Below are 16,117 nucleotides of genomic sequence, written 5' to 3'. Positions count from 1 at the left end.
GACAGGAGACAGGACAGGGGACGCGGTGGCCCCACGGCACCGGTGGCAGAGGGGAAGTGGCACTGGACAGCCCCGAAACCACCAAACGGCCCCACAAACCGCTTCCCCCCAGCCCTCTCCCATCCCCACCCTGGTGTGGGCTGAGGCCCGAGGCTGCTCATGGCACGTAACAGCGGTGATGGGGCTCCCACGCCTGGACACCTGGGTCCCTTCTTGGGGGTGTTGACCCCATAGTCTCATCCCTGCCTGGACATCTGGGTCCCTTCCCGGACATCTGGGTCCCTTCCTGGAGACATCAACCCCGTTGTCTCATCCCTTCCTGGACATCCAGGTCCCTTCCTGGATAATCTTGGGTCCCTTCCCAGACATCTGGGTCCCTTCTTGGAGATGTTGACCCCATAATCTCATCCCTGCCTGGATATCTGGGTGCCTTCCTGGACTTCTGGGTCCTTTCCCAGATATCTGGGTCCTTCCTGGAGCCATCAATCCCATAGTCTCATCCCTTCCTGGACATCCGGGTCCCTTCCTGGACATCCGTGTCCCTTCCTGGAGCCATCAACCCCGTGGTCTCATCCCTGCCCGGACGCCTGGGTCCGTTCCCAGAGAAAGTGATTGCACAACCTTGACCTCATTGCCCGCCCGGGCGCCTGGGTCCCTTCCTGGAAAAACCAACCCCGTGGCCTCGTCCCCAACTCGGACACCTGGGTCCCTTCCCGCAGAATCTGACCCTGCGGCTCGTCCTCATCCTCATTTATTGTTCCTCCTGGGCAGGAAGAGGCATAAATTAATGACAGGGGGAAGGGGAGGGAGGGATGTGGTGGCCTCTGAGGGGGACACAGGTGGTGGGACACAAGATGGTGGATGGGATAGGGTGGGGGTCCGTAGTCAGCAATACTCCGAGTAATCTTCCTCCACGTAGTTTGCGGGGAACCATCCAACCTGGGAGGAGGAGGAGGACATGTTGGGGGAGAAGGTGTGAGGAGCTTGGGGGGGACCCTGGAGTGGCGGAGGGGCCATACCCGCCCGTAGATCTCTCCTTTCCACCAGCCTGGGTGGCCCTTCTTGCTGAGGACACGGATGATGTCACCCTCCCGCAGCGTCAGCTCCGTCCGGTCCCGGGCGCAGAAGTCATACCGGGCTTTGGCCGAACCAAAGCTGCGCACGGCTCCTGGGGAGGGGGAGGACATAGACACGGACGAGTCCCCCAGGTCATCCGCCACGGCCATCCAAGTCCCTCCACCTGGTCCTCGTGGCCATTTGTGGGCCCTTAACTGTCCCACGGTCCTTCCCTCAAGCCATCCCTTGGCCACCTCCGTTGAGGTGTCCCCAGAACCCAGCTGTCCCCCTTGGCCCAGTCCCAAATCGTCCCTCTTGGCCGTTCGTCCCTCCTTGACTCATCCCATCACTGATCCCTCAACCCATCTCTTGGCCATCACCAACGACTTGACCCCATGACTCAACCCCCGCCCTCGTCTCTGTCCCTTCAACTTTGCGCCCTCGGCCATTTGTCCCCCTCCACCCGTCCCAGGGCTGCTCCTCTCCCTTGGCCTCAACTGTTCCTTTGCCTCATCCCTTGTCCCATCTCTGTGACTCAACGGTCCCCCTCAGCCTGTCTTCTTGACCATGACTGGAAGAGGACCCCACCATGCCCACCCCACCACCACTGCATCCACCCCACCACCACCCCCACCCTGATGGGAGACCCCACCACCTCCATCCCACCACCACCACCACCTTCATCCCACCCTCACCCACAATGAGACACCCCACCACCTCCACCCCATCCCCCAGGTCCTACTGGGTGGCCGGGGACCAGCCTGGCTCTCGGGCTCCTTGAAGGGCACCATAAGTGCCGTGTCAAGGGCTTTGAAGCAATCCTTGAGCGAGCTGCGCTGGTAGAACTCCACCAGCTCCTGTGGACGACATGGTCAAGCCCCAAGGTCACCCTCAACCCTCACCCCTGATGTGGGGAGGACCCAGAGCTCTGGGTTGGGGGGCGGGCAGAGAAGTGGGCTCCAATGCTCACCACCAGCCCCTTGAACGCCTTCTTCTCGGTGACGCGGTAGAGCCCCTCCACCGTCATCACCTTGATGTGCTTCACCTCCCCACGGTACCTGGGCAGGGGGACGTGGTGGGCTGAGCCAAGGACCCACACCCCTCCACCCTCCTTGTCCCCCCCCGCCCCGAAGGTGTCCCTGGTCCCTACTTGATGCTGATGGCGAATTCGCCGGCGTCCTTCACCCGTTGTCGCACCAGGAAGGCGCCATCAGAGCGGGACATCAGGAGCTGCTCGGCTTCTCCCCGCTCCATGGGACCGGCGTACCTGGGGGTTGTGGGATGGGGGTCCTGAGCCCCCAAACTGGCATCTCCCGCCCCTCCCCAGGTCAATTCGAGGGCATTTAGGGAGGGAAGGGGATCTGCAGGCTGTGGGGCAACCCAGGTGAAGGATGTCGGAGGAAGACACACCAGGAGGGTTGGGGTGCTCCTGGGGAAGGATTTGGGGGGGCCCTGGAGCTATGGGGTGATCACTGGAGGGATGAGGGGTTCAGAAGAAGATTTTAGGGGCCCTGATGCTAAAGTGGTGACCCTGAGGAAGGGTTTGGTGGGGGGCAGGAAGGATGGAGAGCTCAGGGGAGGATTTGGGGTGATGCCAGGAAGGATGGGGGACGCTGAGAAAGGATTTGTGGGGCCCTGGGGAGGATTTGGGGTGGGGGCACGGAGACTACAGGGTGACTGGAGGAGGATTTGGGGTGCCCCAGAGGCTATGGGGAACCCCAACACTGACCAGGGGTAGACGGAGAGATCCGGCAGTGGCACCTGGGGGAGAGAAGCGGAGTTGGGGATCAAGGGGGGACAGAAGGTGACTCCTCTGGGACCCCCCTATATCCCACAGACACCCCCCCCCCCCCAAATCTCAGGACACCCTGAACATCTTGGGGCCATCAGGGTGGGTGCAGGGGCTCCTGGGGACAGTTTGGGGTCCCCGTACTCACACAGATGAAGGGTCTCACGGCAGTGCAAGGGAACCAGCCCAGGTCACCGTTGGCCATGTTCCTGCCCTGGGGATGAAGGACCATGGGGCCAGGGAGGGCAGGGGGGTCCCCCTGCTCCCCAGGAGGCTGGAGGGACCACAGGGGTCCAGCCTGGCCATGGGGGTCCAGCTCCATTGTGGGGGTCTGGCCCATCTCCGTTGCAGGGGTTCAGCATGGCCGTGGAGGTCCAGCTCCATGGTGGAAGTTTGTCCCATTGTGGGGGTTCGGCATGGCCATGGGGGTCCAGCCCCACAGTGGGGATCCAACATGGCTCTGGGCCTCTGGCCCAGCCCCATCATGGGGGCCCAACCCAACCATGGCTCCCCAACTCATCATGGTCTAGCTCATCATGGCCGTTGTGGTCTGAGCTCACCATGGGGGTCCAGCATGGACCTTGGGGTCTGTCCCAGCCCATCATGAGGGTCTATTCCAGCATGGCCATGGTGGTCTGCCCCATACTGGAGATCCCTCCCAGTGTGGCCATGGTGGTCTGCCCATGGTGGTCTGCCCATGGTGGTCTGCCCCATACTGGAGATCCCTCCCAGCGTGGCCATGGTGATCTGCCCCATACTGGAGATCCCTCCCAGCGTGGCCATGGTGGTCTGCCCCATACTGGAGATCCCTCCCAGCATGGCCATGGTGGTCTGCCCCATACTGGAGATCCCTCCCAGCGTGGCCATGGTGGTCTGCCCCATACTGGAGATCCCTCCCAGCATGGCCATGGTGGTCTGCCCCATACTGGAGATCCCTCCCAGCATGGCCATGGTGGTCTGCCCCATACTGGAGATCCCTCCCAGCGTGGCCATGGTGGTCTGCCCCATACTGGAGATCCCTCCCAGCATGACCACGAGGGTCCCATCCCCACCTGCCACCAGAGCTGCTCAGCCTCGGCCACGGTGACCTCCACGACGTCCCCCGCGCTGAGGCGCAGGGCAGGCCCCAGCCCCCCCGGCGGCGGTGGGATGCCGCTGTAGGGTTGGCTGGCCTCCATCTTGGGCAACCCTGGAAGGAGGATACACAATGGGGGGTGAGGCCCGGCATCGGGGGCACGGACACCCCTTCTGCCCCCCAAACATGTGGACCCAGGCTTCAGGGCCCCCCACGTTGTCCTCACCCAGGTCTCCCCGCTCCTTCTTGGGGCCCGGTCGCTGCGACTTGTTCTGGGGAGCAACGAGACCCCCGTTAGTCCCAGTTAGTCCCCCCGGATTTGGGGCATTTCAGCCCATTTTGACCCATTCTGCCGTTACCTTCCTCGTGCCAGAGCCCGACTCTGTGGGGTGGAAGAGGGAACACTCATTACTGGGGGGTGTTTAACCCCTGCCCTAATTAATGGCCGGTGCTAATTAGGCTCCTATGGGGTTGGGTGGGCATCGTTAGGGTATCCCATAATGCCTGGCTCCACCTGGGCCTTGCTCCACCCAGGACACCCCATCCCACAATGCCCTGCTCTGTGTCAGCCATCTTGTATCCCACAATGCCCTGCTCCATGTCAGCCATCATGTATCCCACAATGCCCTACTCCCTGTCAGCCATCATGTATCCCACAATGCCCTGCTCCATGCTGGCCATCTTGTATCCCACTCCGCCCTACTCCACATCAGCCATCTTGTATCCCACTATGCCCTTCTCCATGCCAGCCATCTTGTATCCCACAATGCCCCAGTCCCCCATCCCACAGTGCCCCGCTCCTCAATGACATGATGCTCCACTCCCCCACTATCCCATGATGCCTCTCACCGGCCCCGCTCCTGCCGCAGGTCCCCAGCCGCCCCAGACACTCCTTGTGTGCAGGGGCCCGGCACCGGCTGCAGCGGTAGCCCTGGTAGAACGTGCCCCTGGGGGGACAACAGGACACGGGGAGACACAGGGACACCATCAGCACATGGGGACATCTCGGCCCACCCACATCCACCCACCTTGGCCCACCCAGGACTGACCCAATCCTAGACCCACCTGAAGCCTTGGGCCAAACCAGTTCTTGACCCACCAGCTTCTTGGCCCATGTTGGCCTTGGCCCCGCTAGGATCAACCCATCTTGGTTTTAACCCATCCAGGGATTGACCCATCTTGGCCTTGGCCCACTCAGGACTCGACCCACCCAGGCCTTGACCCACCCTGGTCTTGACCCACCTTGTTGTCCCCCACCCAATCCTTGACCCACCTTGGCCTTGGGGCCACTCAGGGCTTGACCCATCAGCTCCTTGACCCACCCAGGCCTCAACTCACCCAAGACTTGACTCATATTGGCATGGCCCACCTGGGCTGGACCCATGTTGGCCTCGGCCTACCCAGGACTTGACCTATCCAATCCTTTACCACATCAGACCTTGACCCACCTGAGGCTTGGCCCTCCTTGGCCTCAACTCACCCAGATCTTGCCCCATGAAGGCCTCATCCCATCTCTGATGACATCCCCAGGGTCTTCCCTTCTTCCAGAGCCCTCCAACCCCATCTTCCAGGTCACCCTGTCCCCCATTGTCCCCCCAGGGTAATGGGGGACATAATTTTGGGGTCTTACCTCAGCAACATCTGGCAGGCCCTGCAGGATGTAGTATCCTCGAAGGAGAACATCTGGAAGTCATGCCCATCGGCCAGGGCGTGCTCGGGGAAGATGTTGGAGCTGGCAAGAGATGGGGCGACCTGGGTCTGGTGGGGGAAAATCGGCCCCCCCAGGGTTATCCAGCCCCCAGTGGGGCAAGTGGCCCCACCCCAGGGTGCAGGGGCACCTACAGGGCCATCTCGAACTGCTCCAGCCACTTCTTCTTCAGTTCACGGGTCTTGAAGAAGAGCTCGTAGCCCTGCAGCCCAGCCGTGTCGATGAGCAGGAAGGTGTGGGTCCACTGTGGACATGGGTGGGGTTCAGCGGCGCCCAGACGCCTGGGTTCACTGCCACCTGGGCGCCTTGGGGCCACTGGGGACTGCATTCCTGTGACCACCAGGCTTCAGTGTGTCCACCAAGGACCTGGACACTTGGGTACACCAAGGACCGGGAGGCCTGTGTCCATCAGACCTGGACGCTTGTGTCCTGCAGGGACCAGGATTCTGGGATCCACCAGACCTGGACACCTGGATTCATTGGGAAGAAGACACCTGGGGCCACTGGGAACTGGACACATGGATCCACCAGGCTTCAAAAGGTCCATCAAGGACCTGGACACTTGGGCCCACCAGACCTGGATGCTTGGGCCCACCAGGGACCTGGACACCTGGGTACCTTCTTGCTGTCACAGGGGCCGAGGCCACCATCCCGCAGTTGGTGGCTCTGCAGGTCCACGACATCTTTGGCCTCGTAGGAGTCCCCACGGCGCTTGCAGATGATCAGGGCCTTGTCCAGGAGGAAGCCATACCTGGGGACAGGGGTGGCACTGAGTTCCCAAGGCCACCATGTGCCTTTGGGTGTCCCCAACACTGCCGCAGTCCCCTGCTTTGTGACAAGTGTGGCCCCAAGGTGTTCCTATGTTCCCATCCTTATGTCCCTGTGGGTGTCCCCATGGAGATCCATGTTTTCCCATGTCCCCGTGGTGTCCCTGTGGTGTCTCCATGTCCCTGTGGGTGTCCCCATGTTCTTGTGGTGTTCCCATGTCCCTGGGGGTGTCCCTACAATATTCCTATGGGTGTCCCCATGTTCTTGTGGTGTTCCCATGTCCCTGTGGGTGTCCCCATGGTGTCCCCATGGTGCCCCCTCACCCCATCCCACCTGTCCACCTTGGAGCGCCGCTCGGTGCTGGAGACCTTCAGCTCCCCGTCGATTTTGGGGCGCCCGAACTGTGCCAGGGACTGTGGCTGTGCCGGAGATCAGCAGGGATGTGGGGAACATGGGGGACGCATGGGGGACATGGGGATATGGGGGACATGGGGGAACTTGGGGATATGGGGGACATGGGAGATACAGGGATTTGGGGGAAAATGGGGGGTCCCAGGGATGTTGGAGGGGTTTTGGGGAGCTGGGGGGGGATCCCCACCGCGTTGTGGAGGTGGAGCTGGACACTCGAGAGGATTGGGGAGGGTCTGGGGGTGCAGAGGGAGCTGGGGCGGTTTTGGGGTGCCACAGGGCGGTTGGGGGGGGCCCAGGGGAGGGTTATGGGGGTCAGGGGGGATCGGGGGGGGTCCCCACCATGTTGTGGAGGCAGAGCTGGACGCTCGTGAGCTGTTTCAGGGTCTCGTTGTCCCGTTTGACCTCGTTCACGCACTGTGCCAGGTCCTGGGGGGGCACCAGTCAGATACCCCCAGGCCCCAGATACCCCTGGGGACCCCCACTACCCTCCAGCCCCCTCCCCCTTAAAAACCCTCCCGACCCCAAAGACCCCCTCAGGAACCCCCAAACACCTGCCAGGGCACCCACATTTCCCCCAGCACCCCAGGCATCCCAGAATACTCCAAGAACCCCCCAGGAACCCCCCAAGACCTTCCCAGGACCCTCTAGAACCCAAGAGGAGCCCCTCAGGAGCCCCCCAAGATGCCCAGAAACCCTTCAGAACCCTCCAAGATGCCCCAGAATCTGCCCAGGACTCCTTCAAGACCCTCAGAACCTCCTAAGACCCCTCAGGATCCCCCCAGACACTCCAGAACCTCTCCAAGAGCCCCAGGATCCCTCCAGACCCCCTCCAAGCCCCCCCAAGATCCCCCCAAGACCCCTCAGGACCCCCACAAGAATGCCAGGACCCCCTTGGGACCACTCCAAGACCTCCCAGAACCCCTCCAAGACCCCCAGGACCCCTCCAAGACCCTCCAGGATCCCCCAAAGACCCCCCAGGATCCCCCAAAGACCCCCCAGGATCCCTTCAAACATATCCAGCCCCACTACGACCACTCCAAGACCCCCTAGGATCCTCCCCAGCCCCCCCCCCAACCCCTCCAGGGCCCCCCAGGACCCTCCTTCAGGACCCACCTTCATGGCGTCCAGGGCCACCCGCAGCCTCTCCCTCTCGGCTGGTTCAGGGGTCAGCTTCACCAGCTCCTGGGGGGCAGGGGTCAGGGCTGGTCCCCCCCCGCCGCAGGGACCCAGGCATCCAGGCCCCCAAGGAATCCAGATGTACCCCAGGGGACCCAGGTGTCCCCTTCCCACCCCAAGGGACCCAGATGTGCCCCAGGGGTCTCAGATGTCCCCCAAGGGACACAGGCATCCCCCTCCCACCCCAACGGACCCAGGTGTGCCCCAGGGGTCTCAGATGCCCCCCAAGGGACCCAGGCATCCCCCTCCCGCCCCAAGGGACCCTGATGCCCCCAAGGGACCCAGGCATCCCCCTCCCACCCCAAGGGACCCAGGTGTGCCCCAGGGAACCCAGATGTGCCCCAAGGGACCCAGGTGTCCCCCTCCCACCCCAAGGGACCCAGGTGCCCCCCAAGGGACCCAGGCATCCCCCTCCCGCCCCAAGGGACCCTGATGCCCCCAAGGGACCCAGGCATCCCCCTCCTACCCCAAGGGACCCAGGTGTGCCCCAGGGGTCCCAGCTGCCCCCAAGGGACCCAGGCGTCCCCCTCCCACCCCAAGGGACCCAGGTGTGCCCCTGCGAGTGGACCTGGAGGAGGAGGTGGTACTTGAGCACCCGCTGCATCGGCACCATTAGGAGGTCCCGTAGGGAGAAGCGCCCATTGTTGGCTCGTTGGGAGCACTCCTGGGGGTCACAGGAGAGGTCATGGGGGGTCACAGGGGTCATGGGGGGTTCAGAGGGGGTCATGAGGGTCAGAGGGGGTCGTTGGGGTCATGGCGATTGGGAGGGACTGGTGGTCATGAGGATCACGGGGAACTGGGGGAGTCCAGGGGCACATAGGGTCATGAGGGATGGGGGGACATGGGGTGTCCAGGGGGGGCTGGGGGGTTCCAGTGGGAGTAGGGGGCTTCTAGGGGGACTAAGGTGGTCTCAGGGGTCCTGGGGGGTGTCAGGGGGGTCCCCACGGAGGGGACCTGGGCATCCAAGTTCAGCTGCGCCTTCACACAGAGGTTGTGGGTTGGGGTTTGGGGGGTTTTGGGGGATCAGGAGGTTCAGGGGGGGAGCAGGAGGTTCGGGGGGGGGCTCAAGGGGGGTTGGGGAGGGGACCCAGACATCTGGGCCCACCTGCAGCTTCATGCGGAGGTCGGTGTTGGTTGCAAGCTGGTCGAGGCGCTGGGCAGCTGCTTCCACCTGGCTGCAGTAGCGGCCGTAGAGCAGAAACCTGCAGGGATGGAAACCACCCAAATCCACCCAAACCCACCCAAACCCACCCAAAACACGGCTGGAATCTGCCTCAAACTGAGCCCAAATTGGAGCCGACAACGGACCCAGAATCGGACCCAGAATGGCCCCACAATGGACCTGAAATTGGACTCGAAATAGGCAGAATTGGCCCCAAAATGGACCTGAAGTTGGACCCAAAACGGGCAGGGTTGGAGCTGATATCAAACTCAAAATGGATGGAATTGACCCAAAATGGATCTGAAATTTGACCTGAAATGGCCCCAGAATGGACCTGAACTGGACAGAATTGCCCCCAAAATGAACCTCAAGTGAGAACCAAAAATGGACAGAATTGGACCCAGAATCAGACCTGAAATGGACTCAAATTGGCCCCAAAATGGATCCAAAATTGGCCCCAAAATGGACCTTAAATGGGCCTCCTCCCCCCATTGTCTCCCCAGGACCCTCCCCGGCCCCCCCCCGGCCCCCCATTGTCCTCCAGAACTGCCCATTGCCCCCCAAGACTATCCCGGGACCCCGTCTGTGTCCCCCATTACCCCCAGCCCCCCCCCAGTGCCGCCCAGGACCCCCCAGTGCCCCTCACCTCTTCTTGTAGGCGAGGAAGAGGGGGGGCAGCCCGCGGCCCCCCCCAGACCCCCCCAGTGCCCCCCGCAGCTCCCCAAGGAAGAGCCGGTGCAGCTGCAGCAGCTCCTATGGGGCAAGGGGGGGGTGTCACCCACCTAAGGAGGGGGATCCCCCCCTCCAGGACACACCCCCCCCCCCGGATCCCCCAGACCCTTCCAGGACCCCCTACTCTGGTTACTGGATGTTACTGGGAGCACTGGGAGTGGTTACAGGGAGCACTGGGGGGTTAATGGGCATTTCTGGGAGCAGTGGGAGGAGTTACTGGGGAATACTGGGAGTACTGAGACAGGTTACTGGGAGCCCTGGGGGTTACTGGGAGCAGTGGGATGGGTTACTGGGAGCACTGAGAGGGGTTATTGGGAGCACTGGAGCCCTGGGGGGTTACTGGGAGAGGTGGGATGGTTTACTGGGCATTACTGGGAGCACTAGGAGGGGTTATTTGGAGTAGCAGGAGGGGTTACTGGGAGTTACTGGGAGCACGAAGAGGAGTTACTGGGGGCACTGGGAACCCTGGAGGTTACTGGGAGCAGCAGGAGGGGTTACTGGGAGCACTGGGGGTTACTGGGGTCACCTCGATGTTGATGAAGATGCTCTCGAGGTCCTGGGGCTGCAAGAAGTGCCGCAGCGGCCGCAGGAAGTGCTGTGGGTACTGGGGTTACTGGGAGCACTGGGCGGGGGTACTGAGGACACTGGGGAAACCTGTCCCGGTGCCCCGTGTCCCTGGCCCTGTGACCCGTCCCCACCATCTCCATCCCTGTCCCCCACATGTGTCCCCCCCTGCCCCCCATGTCCCCCCATGTCCCCCCCTGCCCCCCATGTCCTCCCGTGTCCCCCCATGTCCCCTGTCCCGTTGTTTGCCCAATGTCCCCCATGTCTCCCCCGTCCCCAATGTCCCCCATGTCCCCATATTTCCCCATGTCCCCAGTGTCCCCCCCACATCTCCCCATGTCCCCCATATTCCCCCGTATTCCCCCATGTCCCCTTATTTGCCCAATATCTCCCCACATCCCCCATACCCCCATGGCCCCAGTGTCCCCATACTCCCACATGTCCCCAATGTCCCCTATTTCCCTGATGTCCCCCCACATCTGCCCACATCCCCCATATTCCCCCATGTCCCCTTATTTCCCCAATCTCCCCCCACAACCCCCATGTCCCCATGTCCCCCTATTTACCGAATGTCCCCCCACATCTCCCCACATCCCCCATATTCCCGCATGTCCCCAGTGTCCCCATATTCCCCCATGTCCCCAATGTCCCCCCACATCTCCCCATGGCCCCCATATTCCCCCTTGTCCCCTTATTTCCCCAATATCCCCTCGTGTCTCCCATACCCCCCCATGGCCCCCCATGTCCCCAGTGTCCCCTTATTTCCCCAATGTCCCCCCACATCTCCCCATGTCTCCATATTCCCCCTTGTCCCCTTATTTCCCCAATATCCCCCAAATCCCCCATATCCCCCCCATAGCCCCTTATTTCCCCATATTCCCACATCCCCAATGTCCCCTTATTTCCCCAATGTCCCCCCATGGCCCTGGTGTCCCCATATCCCCTTATTTCCCCAATATCCCCCCACGTCCCCCATACCCCCCATGGCCCCACGGCCCCCCATGGCCCCAGTGTCCCCCCTCCGTGCCCCCGTCCCACCTGGCAGATGGCCTCGAGGGTCTCGGTGTACCTCTCCTCCGTCTGCCTCAGCTCCTGGAGGCAGCAGAGCCTCCGGTCCACCTCCACCTTCTGTGAAGACAGTGGGACCCAGAAATCCGGGAGGGGACCCCAAAATCCGGGAGGGGACCCCCAGGAATCTGGGAGGGGACCCACCATAGCTGGGGGGGGTTCCACCCGCATCAGGTCCTCGTAGATGTCGTCGCCGTCGTCCCCTTCGGCTTCGACGCAGTCGTAGAGGTCGTCGTCCTCCTCCGCCGTGTCGCTGCGTGGGGACAGCCCGGTACCCCCTCGCACCCCGAATTCCCCCCCGACCCTCCAAAATACCCCCTGGTGTTCCTCTAATGCCCCCCCAATACCCCTGGTACTCCTTTAATACCCCCCTAATACCTCCTAATGCCCCCTAACACCCCTCTAATACACCCCAACCCCCCCAGTACTCCCCTGATAGCCTAATACCCCCTGCTACCCCTTAAATGCCCCCAAACCCCCTCTGCTACCCCCCGCTACCCCCAGGTACCCCTTTAATACCCTTGATACCCCTCTATTGCCCCCCAATACCCCCTGGTGCCCCTCTAACCCCCCTCAAACCTCTATAATACCCCCAATTCACCTATAATGCCCCCTAATACTCCTCTATTGCCCCCCAATACCCTCTGGTACCCCTATAACACCCCAACACCCCCTGGTACCCCTCTAATACCCCCAAATGCCCCTTGATACCCCTTATTAACCCCCTTATGCATCCAGAAACTTATTTATTCTCCCCTAATAATCCTGGTACCCCCCAATACCCCTTAATACCCCCCTAATGACTCTTAATACCCCCCAATATCCCCCAATACCCCCCATATTCCCCTAGTGCCCCCCTAAAGCCCCCTAGCACCCCCTAACCCCCTCAGTACTTCCCAGTACCCCCCTAAATGCCCCCCTAATGACCCTTAATATCCCTCTAATACCCCCCAATAACCGCCTAGTCCCCCCCTAATGCCCCCCGGCATCCCCTAAACCCCCCATCCCCAGTACCTCCCTAACACCCCCCAACCTGCCCCACTCACTCGATGAGGTCAGAGAGGCCGCTGTAGATGTCATCGTCCCCAACGCAATCCTCAGTAGGAAAAGGCCTGGGGGGGGACACAGCCCGGACCCCTGGGTCCCTCAGGGTCCAGATGCCTGGGTCCCATGGGGAGGGGGCCCAGACCCCTGGGTCCCCTGAACTCACGTGAAGCCTTTGCTCTGAGCGATGGGGGTCCAGGAGAGCGTCGAGAGGGTGTCAATCACCTGGGGACAGACAGGGGACGTTGGTGGGGGAGGGACAGGAGCCGGACGCGTGGGTGCCCCCCCCGGGTCAGACCCGGACACCTGGGTCCCACCTTGCCGAAGTCCTGGACGTCGAAGAGGTCAAAGGCGCCGAAGAGCCGGTGCTTCGGGAGCCCGAACTTGTCAGCACAGGCGGTCAGGAAGATGCGGATGTTCCTCAGGCACAGGAACTGCGGTGGCACCGTGTCACCATCACCAGCACCATCTTCATCCCCCCATGATCCCCCCCATTGTCACCTCTATCGTCACTGTCACCCCCCTTGTCACCATCGCCATCATTGTCACCACCACTGTCGTCCTCATCAGCACCATTGACTGCATCATCTTCCCCCATTTGTGACCACCATCGTCACTACCATTGACAGTGGCACATCCATCATCTCTGTCACCAACACTGTCATTGTCACTGTCACGCCCATCGTCAACATCACCGACACTGTCACTGTCACCCTCGTTGGCACCATCACCACCATTGTCACCATGATCGTCAGCCATCACCACCATGGTCATTGTCACTGTCATCCTCATTGGCACCAGCACCACCATCCTCACCATGATTGTCACTGTCACCAACACCGTCACTGTCATCCTGACTGGCACCAGCACCATCATCATCACCATCATTGTTGTGGTCACAGTTATCATCACCCCATGGCCACTGTCACCCTCAACATCACGCCCATTGACACCATCACGGTCACCCCCACCATCACCAACATCATTGCCATCATCATCACTGTCATCCCCATCATTGTCACCATCATCATCATCCCCATTGTCAACAGCGTTGTCAATTGGTACCGCCATCATCATCATCCCCATTTTCACCGTCCATCATTGTCACCATCACCCCTGTTGTCACTGTCATTGTCATCCCCATTGGCACCAGCATCCACCGACATCATCATCCCCACCACCGTTGTCCCCGTCATCATCACCATCACCCCATTGCCATCACCCTCATTCACACCAGCCTTGCCATTGTCACTGTCAATGTCACTGGCACCATCACCCCTGTTGTCACCATCATCATCATCCCCATTGGCACCAGCATCACCACCATCATTATCACCCCCACTGTCACCATCACCACCATCATCCCCGTCGTCATCACCATCACCCTCATTCACACCAGTCACCATCATTGTCACCGTCACCATCATTCCCAACGGCACCGGCACGCCAGCACCCCTTTCTGGGGCAATTACCCCCCACAGTTACCCCACCCTGGCGCAGTTCCACCCCCCCGGTGGGTGTTTGCCCCCTGTCGCACCTGTGACATCTGGGGACGAGGACAGATGTCACGAGGGGGCACGGCACGGGGCAGGAGGGCGTTGAGGAGGTGGCAGAGCAGCACCCCGTCCCGCAGCGCCTGCGCCAGGTCCCACACCTGCCCCCCGGGGCTGCTCGCCCGGTGCCCTGCGGGCAGCACCCGTGCTGCCACCAGCCAGCGGGCGCACTGCCGCCACACCTCCATGGCGCCTGCTGAGCGGGAGGGACAACGGCAGTGGGGTCCCTGCGTGACAGGGTCTAGGAAGGAGTTGGTGGAGATGGGGTCCTGGTGGGACCACTTCTGGGGAGGAGCCGGTGGAGATGAGGTCTTGGGTGGGACCACTTCTGGGGACGAGCCGATGGAGATGGGGTCCTGGTGGGACCACTTCTGGGGAGGAGGAGCAGCAGAAGATGAGGTCCTACAGAGCAATCAGCTCTGGGAAGGAGCTGATGGAGATAAGGTCCAGGTGGGACCCGGTTGATAGGGATGAGGTCCTGGGGGGACTACTTCTAGGGAGGAGCTAGGGATAGACCCCTCCTGGTGAGACCCCTCCTTGGGGAGGAGCCGATGGAGATGGAGTCCTGGTGGGACCACTTCTGGGGAGAAGCAGCAGAAGATGAGGTCCTGCAGTGCAGCCACTTCTGGGGAGGAGCCGATGGAGTTGAGGTCCTGGTGGGATGTTGTCTGAGGAGCAGCTGATGGAGATGGGTCTTGGTGGGACCACTTGTGGGGAGGAGAAGCAGAAAATGAAGCCCTGCGGTGCAGCCCCTTCTGGGGAGGTTCCGCCAGAAGCGAGGCCTGGGTGGGACCACGTCCGGCGAGGAGCTGACGGAGCTGAGGCCCCGGTGGGATGACTTCTGGCGAGGAGCCGACGGAGATGAGTCTTTGACCGCTTCTGGGGAGGCTCCCACAGCAAGGGGGGACCTTCCCCCCAAGAACCACCACGTCTGGAGAGGCGCCGGCAGCGCCGGGGCCCCCGCGGCGCGACCGCGAGAAGCAGCCGGCGTCGGTCTCCTTCCCGCCGCCACGCCTGGAGAAGACCGGGTGCCGGCGGGCCCCTTCCTCCCGGGGCACCCACGTCTGGGAAGGGTCCGGCGGCCTCGGGGACCCCCCAGTGCGGGCAGCAGTGGCGGTGGGGCCCGGCTGGGCCTGGAGGTTCGCGGGGGCGCCGGAAGCCGGCGGCGCCGCGCCTGCGCCCAGGGGTGCCGCGGGGGCCAACGGGAACGACGACGCGGTGCCCGGATGCCGGGGTGCTTCCCGTCGCGGCGCCGGCAGAGCTGCTGCCCGCCCTGGGGGGCCCCCGGCCTGTGGCGGTGGGAATGGGGGGCCCGGGCCTCCAGGCCCCATGGCGGGGACCAAGGGGTCCAGGGCCTGCACCCACGCCAAGGGGCCTGCGAGGGACCTGGGTGTCTGGGGCCTGTTGGGGGTCTCCAGGGGGGACACACCGAGGTGTTGGGGGTCTCTGGGGGGACCCAGGCATCTGGGGTCCTACCAAGGGGTCCAGGAGGGGACCCGGGTGTTGGGGGTCCACGGTGGGCCCCAGGCATCTGGGTCCTGCCCGCCCCGCAGCGCAGGAGGCTCACGGGTGTCCCCTGGGGTCCCCCCATTCCCCGCCGCCCCCCCGCGCCGGCGGTGTGCCCCCCACCCCCCCGCCCCGTGCGGTGTCGCAACCCCCCGTGGCCCCCCGCCAGCCGCCTTCCCCGAAATGAGGAAGGACCCGGGCGTCCGGGCAGCCCCACCCCGCCATGGGTGGACCCAGGAGTCCCGCGGCTCCCAGCCCCCTGCCCCCGGCTGGACCCCCCGCAGAGGGTCCCGGGCTCCCTCGGCATGGCTGGACCCTGGGGTCCGGGCAGACCCTCCCCAGCCCGGGGGGGGGGACCCAGAGGTGCTGGAAGGGCCCCCAGCTCCCCTCGTATATGGGCGGACGCGGGCGTCCGGCGCGCTGATGCGGGCGAACCCGGGCGCCCGGCTGCTGGTTACCCATTAACCGGCGGCGCTGCCATAAAGGGGCCCCCCTGGATCCCCCC

General features: G+C 62.9%; 1 protein-coding gene across 1 annotated transcript; it reads right to left on the bottom strand.

The window, feature by feature from the left end:
• Positions 1-772: 772 nt before the first annotated feature.
• Positions 773-14,658, bottom strand: VAV1 (vav guanine nucleotide exchange factor 1). The gene is made up of 27 exons (XM_082012123.1): positions 14,091-14,658; positions 12,871-12,987; positions 12,720-12,778; positions 12,556-12,621; positions 11,654-11,762; positions 11,480-11,569; positions 10,404-10,472; positions 9,792-9,898; positions 9,089-9,185; positions 8,552-8,647; positions 7,921-7,989; positions 7,147-7,233; positions 6,730-6,815; positions 6,247-6,379; positions 5,763-5,872; positions 5,551-5,652; positions 4,770-4,867; positions 4,280-4,302; positions 4,147-4,192; positions 3,898-4,034; positions 2,994-3,059; positions 2,786-2,817; positions 2,207-2,323; positions 2,027-2,114; positions 1,799-1,913; positions 1,020-1,168; positions 773-939 (listed from the first exon to the last, which is right to left on the bottom strand). The coding sequence occupies exons 1-27, from the start codon at positions 14,292-14,294 to the stop codon at positions 886-888; spliced, it is 2,526 nt and encodes an 841-aa protein (XP_081868249.1). The 5' UTR covers positions 14,295-14,658; the 3' UTR covers positions 773-885.
• Between the last annotated feature and the right edge of the window lie 1,459 nt (positions 14,659-16,117).

This window comes from Phaethon aethereus (genome assembly GCF_964289735.1).
Source record: "Phaethon aethereus genome assembly, chromosome: 32".
In the NCBI taxonomy this organism is placed as follows: domain Eukaryota; kingdom Metazoa; phylum Chordata; class Aves; order Phaethontiformes; family Phaethontidae; genus Phaethon; species Phaethon aethereus.
The sequence above is the reverse complement of the archived record's forward strand: the minus strand, read 5'-3'. Positions and strand labels throughout refer to the sequence as shown.